Here is a 14,727-nt window from a genome sequence, read left to right as displayed (position 1 = left end):
ATGAATATCTTTAATGACGGGTATGTGCACATATCATTCTGCGGTTGGGGTTTCCAACACAGAAAAGCTGATTTTTAACATAGTTTGTCCTTCCCAAAAATGTCAATGAACTATTTGACTCACATTGTAATTAACTCTAGGTAATATTACAAATAAATCTGGAAACACTGGACAGTTACTTTAAAGCATCCACTGGACCTACTGCAGTGCTGGTCTACACTCTCTTATTTATAGTTGACCATGACTAATGCATTACAATCAATAATCATTCCCATTTAGATATGCAAGGGAGTGTATGTCATAACCATGCTGACTGGTTTGTTGTGTAATATTTATGTACGTGAAACCATTCCATAAACTCTAGCTAGAACATGTATGCTTTGCTTTGGACATGAAATATGCCCTCTGTGAGACATTGACTGAGCCAATACTGTGCCACATAACTCTACAAGGCCTGGACAGTGGAGGAGCGGCCACAACCTTGGCATAAATAAAGAGAGAGATGGGTGGTTGTGGTGAGGAAGAGAGGGTTGTGGTGAGGAAGAGAGGGTTGTGGTGAGGAAGAGAGGGTTGTGGTGAGGAAGAGAGGGTTGAGGTGAGGAAGAGAGGGTTGTGGTGAGGAAGAGAGGGTTGTGGTGAGGAAGAGAGGGTTGTGGTGAGGAAGAGAGGGTTGTGGTGAGGAAGAGAGGATTGTGGTGAGGAAGAGAGGGTTGTGGTGAGGAAGAGAGGGTTGTGGTGAGGAAGAGAGGGTTGTGAAGTGGAAGAGAGGGTTGTGGTGAGGAAGAGAGGGTTGTGGTGAGGAAGAGAGGGTTGTGGTGAGGAAGAGAGGGTTGTGGTGAGGAAGAGAGGGTTGTGAAAAGGAAGAGAGGGTTGTGAAAAGGAAGAGAGGGTTGTGAAGGGGAAGAGAGGGTTGTGAAGGGGAAGAGAGGGCTGTGAAGGGGAAGAGAGGGTTGTGAAGGGGAAGAGAGGGTTGTGGTGAAGTGGAAGAGAGGGTTGTGAAGGGGAAGAGAGGGTTGTGGTGAAGTGGAAGAGAGGGTTGTGGTGAAGAGGAAGAGAGGGTTGTGAAGGGGAAGAGAGGGTTGTGGTGAAGAGGAAGAGAGGGTTGTGAAGCGGAAGAGAGGGTTGTGAAGAGGAAGAGAGGGTTGTGAAGGGGAAGAGAGGGTTGTGGTGAAGTGGAAGAGAGGGTTGTGGTGAAGTGGAAGAGAGGGTTGTGGTGAAGTGGAAGAGAGGGTGTGGTGAGGAAGAGAGGGTTGTGAAGGGGAAGAGAGGGTTGTGAAGGGGAAGAGAGGGTTGTGGTGAGGAAGAGAGGGTTGAGGTGAGGAAGAGAGGGTTGTGGTGAGGAAGAGAGGGTTGTGGTGAGGAAGAGAGGGTTGTGAAGGGGAAGAGAGTATTGTGAAGAGGAAGAGAGGGTTGTGAAGAGGAAGAGAGGGTTGTTGAGAGGGTTGTGAAGAGGAAGAGAGGATTGTGAAGCGGAAGAGAGGGTTGTGGTGAAGAAGAAAAGAGAGTTATGGTGAAGAGGAAGAGAGAGTTATGGTGAAGAGGAAGAGAGAGTTATGGTGAAGAGGAAGAGAGAGTTATGGTGAAGAGGAAGAGAGAGTTATGGTGAAGAAGAAGAGAGGGTTGTGGTGAAGAGGAAGAGAGAGTTATGGTGAAGAGGAAGAGAGAGTTATGGTGAAGAGGAAGAACGGGTTGTGGTGAAGTGGAAGAGAGAGTTATGGTGAAGAGGAAGAGAGGGCTGTGGTGAAGAGGTGAAACTAGTTAGAAACACTGCAACACCATGTACTCAGTGTTGCCCTATGGGAGAGGGTTAAGGCTGAGCTGTTATCAGGGTGGGTGTGTGCTGCCGTGTGTGTATTATTTAGGGTTCATTATGTCTTAATTACTGGACATGCATAATTAGAGTAGCTGCTATGGGACTGTGCGGCTGTACATCATGTTCAGAATGTCAAAACAAAGCATTTAAGAACACACACTGAATAATAATACACATTATGCTGTATAACCACACACGTTGATTTACAAACACACACACACACACCATATATTTTACTATCTTTGTGGGGACCTTACATTGATTTCCATTTAAAAATATTATTTTCCCTTAAAATAGCCTTTGTCTTTGTGGGGACCTGGGAAATGTCCCCACAAGGGAGAATGTTTCTTGTTTCACTGTCCTTGTGATGACTTTTGGGGATTTACACACAGGCACACGCACACACACACATAGAATTGGTTTTGGCTGCCCTAAAGAGAAGGATACTCTCTGTGTAACTTTCAGTCTCTTGTTTCCTCGTCTAAATGCTTCCAGATGTTGGACACTTTGAAATATGTCCAGTTGTAATGGTTGACACACCCACCCCAACCTCGCCATTCTAACCATGTTATTCTGTCCTAGTATCCACCTGGAGATGTATAACTGCTTTAACCTTCTGCTTACATGGTGATGGACCTGATCATGGTCATGTTTGAAACTGTTGTAACCATGTTTCAACCATGTCATAACCATTTTGTAACCATGTCATAACCATTTTGTAACCATGTCATAACCACATTGTAACCATGTCATAACCATCTCGTAACCATGTTTCAACCATGTCATAACCATCTTGTAAACATGTCATAACCATCTTGTAAACATGTCATAACCATCTTGTAACCATGTTTCAACCATGTCATAACCATCTTGTAACCATGTCATAACCATCTTGTAACCATGTTTCAACCATGTCATAACCATCTTGTAACCATGTCATAACCATCTTGTAACCATGTCATAACCATTTTGTAACCATGTCATAACCATATTTTAACCATGTCATAACCATCTTTTAACCATGTCATAACCATATTGTAAACATGTCATAACCATCTTGTAACCATGTCATAACCATATTGTAAACATGTCATAACCATCTTGTAACCATGTCATAACCATGTCATAACCGTCTTGTAACCATGTCATAACCATCTTGTAACCATGTCATAACCGTCTTGTAACCATGTCATAACCATCTTGTAACCATGTCATAACCATGTCATAACCGTCTTGTAACCATGTCATAACCATCTTTTAACCATGTCATAACCGTCTTTTAACCATGTCATAACCGTCTTGTAACCATGTCATAACCATCTTTTAACCATGTCATAACCGTCTTGTAACCATGTCATAACCATCTTTTAACCATGTCATAACCATATTGTAAACATGTCATAACCATCTTGTAACCATGTTTCAACCATCTTGTAACCATGTCATAACCATCTTGTAACCATGTCATAACCATGTCATAACCATCTTGTAACCATGTCATAACCATCTTGTAACCATGTCATAACCATCTTGTAAACATGTCATAACCGTCTTGTAACCATGTCATAACCATTTGTCAACCATGTTTTAACTGTATTGTCGACATTTTAACCGTATTGTAACCAGGGTTCAGTAGGTTACCTTCTAAATTTAATCCGTTACAGTTACTAGTTACCTGTCCAACATTGTAATCAGTCATTTAACTTTTGGATTACCCAAACTCAGTGACGTAATCTTGTTACTTTCACTTACTTTTGGATTACTTTACCTTTAAGAGGCATTAGAAGAAGACAAAAATGATCCATTAAACGCTTTGGTGTGTCATCACAGCGGTCTCTGATTTGTGGTCAAACTCACTCAGGTGGAACAGCATTTTCAATGCTGATCTGAATGTCATTGAGAAAACAGAAAGGTGTCATAATGTATTTTTTCCCAATTCAATAAGCAGTCATCTAGTTTTTCTAAACTATCTGTAATCTGATTACAATATTTTTCCTGGTTACATAACAGTTACCGTTTTTTAAATTTGATTACATGTGACCCAACCCTGGTTGTAACCGTAATGTTACTATGTAATGACCCAACCCTGGTTGTAACTGTAATGTTACTATGTTATGACCCAACCCTGGTTGTAACTGTAATGTTACTATGTTATGACCCAACCCTGGTTGTAACTGTAATGTTACTATGTTATGACCCAACCCTGGTTGTAACTGTAATGTTACTATGTAATGACCCAACCCTGGTTGTAACTGTAATGTTACTATGTAATGACCCAACCCTGGTTGTAACTGTAATGTTACTATGTTATGACCCAACCCTGGTTGTAACTGTAATGTTACTATGTAATGACCCAACCCTGGTTGTAACTGTAATGTTACTATGTTATGACCCAACCCTGGCTGTAACTGTAATGTTACTATGCAATGACCCAACCCTGGCTGTAACCGTAATGTTACTATGTCATGACCCAACCCTGATTGTACCTGTAATGACCCAACCCTGGTTGTACCTGTAATGTTACTATGTTATGACCCAACCCTGGTTGTAACTGTAATGTTACTATGTTATGACCCAACCCTGGCTGTAACTGTAATGTTACTATGCAATGACCCAACCCTGGTTGTAATTGTAATGTTACTATGCAATGACCCAACCCTGGCTGTAACTGTAATGTTACTATGCAATGACCCAACCCTGGTTGTAACTGTAATGTTACTATGTAATGACCCAACCCTGGCTGTAACTGTAATGTTACTATGTAATGACCCAACCCTGGCTGTAACTGTAATGTTACTATGCAATGACCCAACCCTGGTTGTAACTGTAATGTTACTATGTTATGACCCAACCCTGGTTGTAATTGTAATGTTACTATGTTATGACCCAACCCTGGTTGTAACTGTAATGTTACTATGTAATGACCCAACCCTGGCTGTAACCGTAATGTTACTATGTAATGACCAACCCTGGTTGTACCTGTAATGACCCAACCCTGGTTGTACCTGTAATGTTACTATGTTATGACCCAACCCTGGTTGTAACCGTAATGTTACTATGTTATGACCCAACCCTGGTTGTAACTGTAATGTTTCTATGTTATGACCCAACCCTGGTTGTAACCGTAATGTTACTATGTTATGACCCAACCCTGGCTGTAACTGTAATGTTTCTATGTTATGACCCAACCCTGGTTGTAACCGTAATGTTACTATGTAATGACCCAACCCTGGTTGGAACTGTAATGTTACTATGTTATGACCCAACCCTGGCTGTAACTGTAATGTTACTATGTTATGACCCAACCCTGGTTGTAACCATAATGTTTCTATGTTATGACCCAACCCTGGTTGTACCTGTAATGTTACTATGTTATCACCCAACCCTGGCTGTAACTGTAATGTTACTATGTTATGACCCAACCCTGGTTGTAACCGTAATGTTACTATGTAATGACCCAACCCTGGTTGGAACTGTAATGTTACTATGTAATGACCCAAACCTGGTTGTAACTGTACTGTTACTATGTAATGACCCAACCCTGGTTGTACCTGTAATGACCCAACCCTGGTTGTACCTGTAATGTTACTATGTTATGACCCAACCCTGGTTGTAACCGTAATGTTACTATGTAATGACCCAACCCTGGTTGTAACTGTAATGTTACTATGTTATGACCCAACCCTGGTTGTAACCGTAATGTTACTATGTTATGACCCAACCCTGGTTGTACCTGTAATGTTACTATGTTATGACCCAAACCTGGTTGTAACTGTAATGTTACTATGTTATGACCCAACCCTGGTTGTACCTGTAATGTTACTATGTAATGACCCAACCCTGGTTGTACCTGTAATGTTACTATGTTATGACCCAACCCTGGTTGTAACTGTAATGTTACTATGTAATGACCCAACCCTGGTTGTAACTGTAATGTTACTATGTAATGACCCAACCCTGATTGTAACTGTAATGTTACTATGTAATGACCCAACCCTGGTTGTAACTGTAATGTTACTATGTAATGACCCAACCCTGGTTGTAACCGTAATGTTACTATGTAATGACCCAACTCTGGTTGTAACCGTAATGTTACTATGTAATGACCCAACCCTGGTTGTAACTGTAATGTTACTATGTTATGACCCAACCCTGGCTGTAACTGTAATGTTACTATGCAATGACCCAACCCTGGCTGTAACCGTAATGTTACTATGTCATGACCCAACCCTGATTGTACCTGTAATGACCCAACCCTGGTTGTACCTGTAATGTTACTATGTTATGACCCAACCCTGGTTGTAACTGTAATGTTACTATGTTATGACCCAACCCTGGCTGTAACTGTAATGTTACTATGCAATGACCCAACCCTGGTTGTAATTGTAATGTTACTATGCAATGACCCAACCCTGGTTGTAACTGTAATGTTACTATGTAATGACCCAACCCTGGCTGTAACTGTAATGTTACTATGTAATGACCCAACCCTGGCTGTAACTGTAATGTTACTATGCAATGACCCAACCCTGGTTGTAACTGTAATGTTACTATGTTATGACCCAACCCTGGTTGTAATTGTAATGTTACTATGTTATGACCCAACCCTGGTTGTAACTGTAATGTTACTATGTAATGACCCAACCCTGGCTGTAACCGTAATGTTACTATGTAATGACCAACCCTGGTTGTACCTGTAATGACCCAACCCTGGTTGTACCTGTAATGTTACTATGTTATGACCCAACCCTGGTTGTAACCGTAATGTTACTATGTTATGACCCAACCCTGGTTGTAACTGTAATGTTTCTATGTTATGACCCAACCCTGGTTGTAACCGTAATGTTACTATGTTATGACCCAACCCTGGCTGTAACTGTAATGTTTCTATGTTATGACCCAACCCTGGTTGTAACCGTAATGTTACTATGTAATGACCCAACCCTGGTTGGAACTGTAATGTTACTATGTTATGACCCAACCCTGGCTGTAACTGTAATGTTACTATGTTATGACCCAACCCTGGTTGTAACCATAATGTTTCTATGTTATGACCCAACCCTGGTTGTACCTGTAATGTTACTATGTTATCACCCAACCCTGGCTGTAACTGTAATGTTACTATGTTATGACCCAACCCTGGTTGTAACCGTAATGTTACTATGTAATGACCCAACCCTGGTTGGAACTGTAATGTTACTATGTAATGACCCAAACCTGGTTGTAACTGTACTGTTACTATGTAATGACCCAACCCTGGTTGTACCTGTAATGACCCAACCCTGGTTGTACCTGTAATGTTACTATGTTATGACCCAACCCTGGTTGTAACCGTAATGTTACTATGTAATGACCCAACCCTGGTTGTAACTGTAATGTTACTATGTTATGACCCAACCCTGGTTGTAACCGTAATGTTACTATGTTATGACCCAACCCTGGTTGTACCTGTAATGTTACTATGTTATGACACTATGTTATGACCCAACCCTGGTTGTACCTGTAATGTTACTATGTAATGACCCAACCCTGGTTGTACCTGTAATGTTACTATGTTATGACCCAACCCTGGTTGTAACTGTAATGTTACTATGTAATGACCCAACCCTGGTTGTAACTGTAATGTTACTATGTAATGACCCAACCCTGATTGTAACTGTAATGTTACTATGTAATGACCCAACCCTGGTTGTAACTGTAATGTTACTATGTAATGACCCAACCCTGGTTACTATGTAATGACCCAACCCTGGTTGTAACTGTAATGTTACTATGTAATGACCCAACCCTGGTTGTAACTGTAATGTTACTATGTAATGACCCAACCCTGGTTGTAACCGTAATGTTACTATGTAATGACCATGTGTTTCCAGGGCTCACCTGGAGGCGAGTGCGGAGCGTTGGAGTCGTCTGCTGAGCCTGCTGGAGGAGCTGTGGAGGTGGATCTGTCTGAAGGATGAGGACCTGGCCAAACAGATGCCCATAGGAGGAGATGTCCCCACCCTGCTGCAGCAACACAACCACTGCACGGTCAGTACCATGATGAATATAATCTCTGCCCTGTCAGTATCACAGTCAGTACCCTGATGAATACAACCTCTGCCCTGTCAGTACCCTGATGAATACAACCTCTGCCCTGTCAGTACCCTGATGAATACAACCTCTGCCCTGTCAGTACCATGATGAATACAACCTCTGCCCTGTCAGTACCATGATGAATACAACCTCTGCCCTGTCAGTACCATGATGAATACAACCTCTGCCCTGTCAGTACCATGATGAATACAACCTCTGCCCTGTCAGTATCACAGTCAGTATCATGATGAATACAACCTCTGCCCTGTCAGTACCATGATGAATACAACCTCTGCCCTGTCAGTACCCTGATGAATACAACCTCTGCACTGTCAGTATCACAGTCAGTACCATGATGAATACAACCTCTGCCCTGTCAGTACCATGATGAATACAACCTCTGCCCTGTCAGTATGATGAATACAACCTCTGCCCTGTCAGTATCACAGTCAGTATCATGATGAATACAACCTCTGCACTGTCAGTACCATGATGAATACAACCTCTGCCCTGTCAGTATCACAGTCAGTATCATGATGAATACAACCTCTGCACTGTCAGTACCATGATGAATACAACCTCTGCCCTGTCAGTATCACAGTCAGTATCATGATGAATACAACCTCTGCCCTGTCAGTATCACAGTCAGTATTATGATGAATACAACCTCTGCCCTGTCAGTATCACAGTCAGTACCATGATGAATACAACCTCTGCCCTGTCAGTATCACAGTCAGTATCGTGATGAATACAACCTCTGCCCTGTCAGTATCATGATGAATACAACCTCTGCCCTGTCAGTACCATGATGAATACAACCTCTGCACTGTCAGTATCATGATGAATACAACCTCTGCCCTGTCAGTACCATGATGAATACAACCTCTGCACTGTCAGTATCATGATGAATACAACCTGCACAGTCAGTATCATGATGAATACAACCTCTGCCCTGTCAGTATCATGATGAATACAACCTCTGCCCTGTCAGTACCATGATGAATACAACCTCTGCACTGTCAGTATCATGATGAATACAACCTCTGCCCTGTCAGTACCATGATGGATACAACCTCTGCCCTGTCAGTATCACAGTCAGTACCATGATGAATACAACCTCTGCCCTGTCAGTACCATGATGAATACAACCTCTGCCCTGTCAGTATCATGATGAATACAACCTCTGCCCTGTCAGTATCACAGTCAGTATCATGATGAATACAACCTCTGCCCTGTCAGTATCATGATGAATACAACCTCTGCCCTGTCAGTACCATGATGAATACAACCTCTGCACTGTCAGTACCATGATGAATACAACCTCTGCCCTGTCAGTATCACAGTCAGTATCATGATGAATACAACCTCTGCCCTGTCAGTATCATGATGAATACAACCTCTGCCCTGTCAGTACCATGATGAATACAACCTCTGCCCTGTCAGTACCATGATGGATACAACCTCTGCCCTGTCAGTATCATGATGAATACAACCTCTGCCCTGTCAGTACCATGATGAATACAACCTCTGCCCTGTCAGTATCATGATGAATACAACCTCTGCCCTGTCAGTACCATGATGAATACAACCTCTGCACTGTCAGTACCATGATGAATACAACCTCTGCCCTGTCAGTATCACAGTCAGTATCATGATGAATACAACCTCTGCCCTGTCAGTATCATGATGAATACAACCTCTGCCCTGTCAGTACCATGATGAATACAACCTCTGCCCTGTCAGTACCATGATGGATACAACCTCTGCCCTGTCAGTATCATGATGAATACAACCTCTGCCCTGTCAGTACCATGATGAATACAACCTCTGCCCTGTCAGTATCATGATGAATACAACCTCTGCACTGTCAGTATCATGATGAATACAACCTCTGCCCTGTCAGTACCATGATGAATACAACCTCTGCCCTGTCAGTATTACAGTCAGTACCATGATGAATACAACCTCTGCCCTGTCAGTACCATGATGAATAGAACCTCTGCACTGTCAGTATCATGATGAATACAACCTCTGCCCTGTCAGTACCATGATGAATACAACCTCTGCTCTGTCAGTACCATGATGAATACAACCTCTGCCCTGTCAGTATCATGATGAATACAACCTCTGCCCTGTCAGTACCATGATGAATACAACCTCTGCCCTGTCAGTATCATGATAAATACAACCTCTGCCCTGTCAGTACCATGATGAATACAACCTCTGCCCTGTCAGTATCACAGTCAGTACCATGATGAATACAACCTCTGCCCTGTCAGTATCACAGTCAGTACCATGATGAATACAACCTCTGCCCTGTCAGTACCATGATGAATACAACCTCTGCCCTGTCGGTACCATGATGAATACAACCTGCACTGTCAGTATCATGAACCACAGTCAATACGACCATAGCCACAACCCCTGTAGCCAAAATGACACCCTCCATTATAAACAAAACCAGAACTATAACCACTACAATATGGTAAACGTAACAAAGGTAGTGGTTCTTTAGTATTTAGCGATGTGGTTACTATACATAATTACCCTCCCTAGTTGTGATTCAGCCTCTGGTCAGGGTTAAGCCTGGCTGTTTGTCTGCAGCTGCTGTCGTTGCTGCAGTCGTTGCTGCTGTCGTTGCTGTTGACATAGTAACGTGTTTCTCTGGCCTTGTTCTCCATTTTGTTCAGAAGGCTATTATTTCATTCACACAAATGCCTGGAGAGTACACACACATTTCCACGGCGGTGTAACTACACACTATGTGTGTGTGCGCGTGTGTGTGTGTTTGCCTGTTATATTATGGGACAGGGTATGGTTACAGTGAATGGTGATGACAGAGTAGAGAGGACGACAGCTTGGTCAGACAGTCTTTAGAAAACATGGTGCGGCTCAAAAAGGCACAATATTCAATATTTCTCTGTCTATCCTATTCTCCCTCGTTCTCTCCCTCTCTCTGTCATTTCCTCTTTCTTACTCTGTTTCTATCTGACTTTTACACACACAACTCTCTCTCCCCCACTTTCTCTGTCTCTCCCCTTCTCCCTCTCCCTCTCTCCCCTTCTCTCTCTCTCCTTCTCTCCCCTTCTCTCTCTCTCCTTCTCTCTCTTTCTCTCTCCCTCTCTCCCCTTCTCTCTCTCTCCCTCTCTCCCCTTCTCTCTCTTTCTCTCTCTCGCCCCTTCTCTCTCTTTCTCTCTCTCGCCCTCGCCCTCTCTCCCCTTATCTCTCGCCCTCACCCTCTCTCCCCTTCTCTCTCACCCTCTCCCCCCTTCTCTCCCTCTCTCTCTCATCTCCCCTTCTCTCTCTCCCTCACCCTCTCTTCTCTCTCTCTCTTCTCTCTCTCTCTCTCTCTCGCTCTCTCTCTCCCCCTCTCGCTCTCTCTCTCTCTCTCCTCTCTCTCAGTCTCTCTCTCTCTCTCCCCTTCTCTCTCTCTCTTTCTCTCTCTCCCTCTCTCTCTCTCCCTCTCTCTCGGTCTCTCTCTCTCTCCCCTTCTCTCTCTCTCTTTCTCTCATCTCCCCTTCTCTTTCCCTCTCTCTCTTTCTCTATCTCTCCCCCTTCTCTCTCTTTCTCTCTCTCGCCCCTTCTCTCTCTCTCTCTCTCTCCCCTCGCCCTCTCTCCCCTTCTCTCTCGCCCTCCTCCCCCTCCTCTCCCTCTCTCTCTCATCTCCCCTTCTCTCTCTCCCTCTCTCTCTCTCTCTCTCTCGCCCTCGCCCTCTCTCCCCTTCTCTCTCGCCCTCGCCCTCTCTCCCTTCTCTCTCGCCTCGCCCTCTCTCCCCTTCTCTCTCACCCTCTCTCCCCTCTCTCTCGCCCTCTCCCCTTCTCTCCCTCTCTCTCTCATCTCCCCCTTCTCTCCCTCCCTCTCTCTCTCATCTCCCCTTCTCTCTCACCCTCTCTCTCTCTCTCTCTCTCTCTCTCCCCCTTCTCTCTCTCTCTTTCTCTCATCTCCCCTTCTCTCTCTCCCTCTCTCTCTCTCCTCCCTCTCTCTCTTTCTCCCTCTCTCCCCTTCTCTCTCTCTCTCGCCCTCGCCCTCTCTCCCCTTCTCTCGCCCTCTCCCCCTTCTCTCCCTCTCTCTCGTCTCCCTTCTCTCTCTCTCTCTCTCTCTCTCTCTCTCCCCTCTCTCTCTCTCTCTCCCCTTCTCTCTCCCCTCTCTCTTTCTCTCTCTCTCCATCTCTCCCCTCTCTCTCTCTCTCTCGCCCTCTCTCCCCTTCTCTCTCGCCCCTCTCCCCCTTCTCTCTCCCTCTCTCTCTCATCTCCCCTTCTCTCTCCCTCACCCTCTCCTTCTCTCTCTCCCTCACCCTCTCTCTCTCCTCTCTCTCTCCCTCCCCCTCTCTCTCTCTTTCTCTCATCTCCCCTTCTCTCTTTCCCTCTCTCTCTCTTTCTCTATCTCTCCCCCTTCTCTCTCTCCCCTTCTCTCTCTCTCTCTCTCTCTCTCTCTCTCGCTCTCGCCCTCTCTCTCCCTTCTCTCTCCCCTCGCCCTCTCTCCCCTTCTCTCTCGCCCTCGCCCTCTCTCCCCTTCTCTCTCGCCCTCGCCCTCTCTCCCCTTCTCTCTCGCCTCGCCCTCTCTCTCCCCTTCTCTCTCTCCCTCTCCCCCTCCTCTCCCTCTCTCTCTCATCTCCCCTTCTCTCTCGCCCTCTCCCCCTTCTCTCCCTCTCTCTCTCATCTCCCCCTTCTCTCTCCCCCTCTCTCTCTCATCTCCCTTCTCTCTCACCCTCTCTCTCTCTCTCTCTCTCTCTCCCTTCTCTCTCTCTCTTTCTCTCATCTCCCTTCTCTCTCTCCCCTTCTCTCTCTCTCTCTCGCCCTCGCCCTCTCTCCCCTTCTCTCTCGCCTCGCCCTCTCTCCCCTTTTCTCTCGCCCTCTCCCCCTTCTCTCCCTCTCTCTCTCTCTCTCTCTCTCTCTCTCTCTCTCTCTCTCCCTTCTCTCTCCCCTCTCTCTCTCTCTCTCTCTCTCTCTCTCTCTCTCTCCCCTCTATCTCTCCCCCTCTCTCCCTCTCTCTCGGTCTCTCTCTCTCTCTCCCCTTCTCTCTCTCCCTCTCTCTCGGTCTCTCTCAGGCTGTGGGGCACTCACAGACATAGTGGTTAATAGAATGAAGTAGTTGAAAGTGAAAAGGATCACTTTTCATTTTGACCTCAGGTCTTTCTTACTAGATTGGCTTTGAGTTCCCGCAGAGCCTGAGAGAGCGACCTGGGGCAGAACAGTACCAAGCACCGGCCCTTTGAACACGTCACAGTCCATTACACACACGCACACTAGCTGGATGGTCTGGATGAGGGGAGAAATACATACATATATGCATGGGGATATAGAAATGGTCTGATGTGAGGCTGAGGAAGGTTCCGGTGTCTGAAAGGAAAGAAAGAGAGAAGGTAAGCTAAGCCACCTAAATGAATCAAGAGGAAGATATAGGAGGGCTGGAGCAGAGCGTGAGGGAGAGGAGGAAAGTGATGATGAAATGACAGTCCCAGAAATGAAGGAGACAGAGAGAGTGATGGAAAGGAAGAGAGATGGGAGAGATCGAGAGAAGGATGAATTTGATGGAGACACAGGCAAATGAGCAGAGGAGGACGCGGAGAGAGATCGTGATGAAGAGCGCAGGACTCAGTAGGGAGTGAAGAGAGGTAGAGGGCTGGAAACTCATCTCTTTATTGGAGTATATCTATCCTTATATCACCAAGTCAACAACATCAGTTCTCCTCCTATTTGTTTTCACTACGGTTAGATTCATGTAAACAAGTGAAAGGGGGAAAGGAAGACATTTTGTTATTCCGGAGATGAGCGTTGCCTGAAAGTGCCCTTCTCCTCCAGTAAGTGTATGGATTGTGTCTGTGTTTTTGTTTCTGATATGGCCATAACGTTGACTGATCCAATAAAAGGCCTGCGTTAGCAGCCCACTGATTCAACTCCTCAAGGAGAGAGAAGGAGAAGAGAGCACTTGTAGCCATTTTTAATCACTCCCTCGACTTTTATCTCCATGCAACAGTTGTCTTTTCAGTGTGGGGAGAAGTCACCACAATATGTTGCGTATTTAAAAAGTACTTAGGATTATGTGAATATATAATTCAAGTGGAAAAATAAGAAAATAAAACAAAGGAGTGATTAGGAGTGTTTGTCTGTTATTTACTCGTTTAGAAGGATTTCATCAACTCACTGTTTGTGGAGGCTTGGTTTTAAGAGTGTTGTCCTCATTTTGATAATATTAGTGTCAGTCAAGAGGCTAAGCCAAGCTAACATATTTACACTGCCTATGGTAAGCTAGCTAATGACATCACTGAGCCAAAGTTAAAGCTACTATCATCAGAGTGGCTACGCTAAGCTAGTTTAATCACACTGTCTGTGTGATCGATTAGCACCATTTACCTGGATGGGCAGGTTGTAAAGGAAACTGAAATGGACTGCTGCGTCGTCACAACGTTATCTCCCCCAGAGAGAGAGAGAAACAGAGCGAGAGAGGGAGAGAGAAAGAAACAAAGAGAGAGAAACAGAGCGAGAGAGGGAGAGAGAAAGAAAGGAACAAAGAGAGAGAAACGGAGCGAGAGACTCAAAGAGCGAGAGAGAAAGAACGGAGAGAGACTTTCTGACTTTGAATTTATGTGAATAATTACTTATCATTGACTGTTTATTTCTCCTTATTTAACTTTAGACAGCCTCTTGTAGTGGTTAGGAGTTCATATCTATCTGGATTGGGCTGAATAACTGCACAGTTCTTCACTGTGTTGGTTGGCTTTCATTTTGTTTTACTTAGCGAAGCCAATTCTCAAGTTTCATGTCTTACAGTTTTGTAGGGTATTTTTCTGCCTTTGAGGCCAGAGTAGGTAGAGAAGTAGCCTCAGTTTGGATGAAGAT

At 44.6% G+C, this 14,727-nt stretch overlaps 1 protein-coding gene across 6 annotated transcripts in view; it reads left to right on the top strand.

Moving 5' to 3' along the window:
* Nucleotides 1–14,727, top strand: part of utrn (utrophin) — a 407,872-nt gene that overhangs the window by 263,390 nt on the left and 129,755 nt on the right. For all 6 annotated transcript variants that reach the window (XM_065026301.1, XM_065026305.1, XM_065026302.1 and 3 more), the window contains one exon: nucleotides 7,687–7,843. In XM_065026301.1, coding sequence (XP_064882373.1) covers nucleotides 7,687–7,843 — 157 coding nt within the window. The remainder of the gene's footprint in view (nucleotides 1–7,686; nucleotides 7,844–14,727) is intronic.

This window comes from Oncorhynchus nerka, linkage group LG13 (assembly GCF_034236695.1).
Source record: "Oncorhynchus nerka isolate Pitt River linkage group LG13, Oner_Uvic_2.0, whole genome shotgun sequence".
Lineage (NCBI taxonomy): Eukaryota > Metazoa > Chordata > Actinopteri > Salmoniformes > Salmonidae > Oncorhynchus > Oncorhynchus nerka.
Note: the sequence above shows the minus strand (reverse complement) of the source record. Positions and strands in the feature narration are given on the sequence as shown.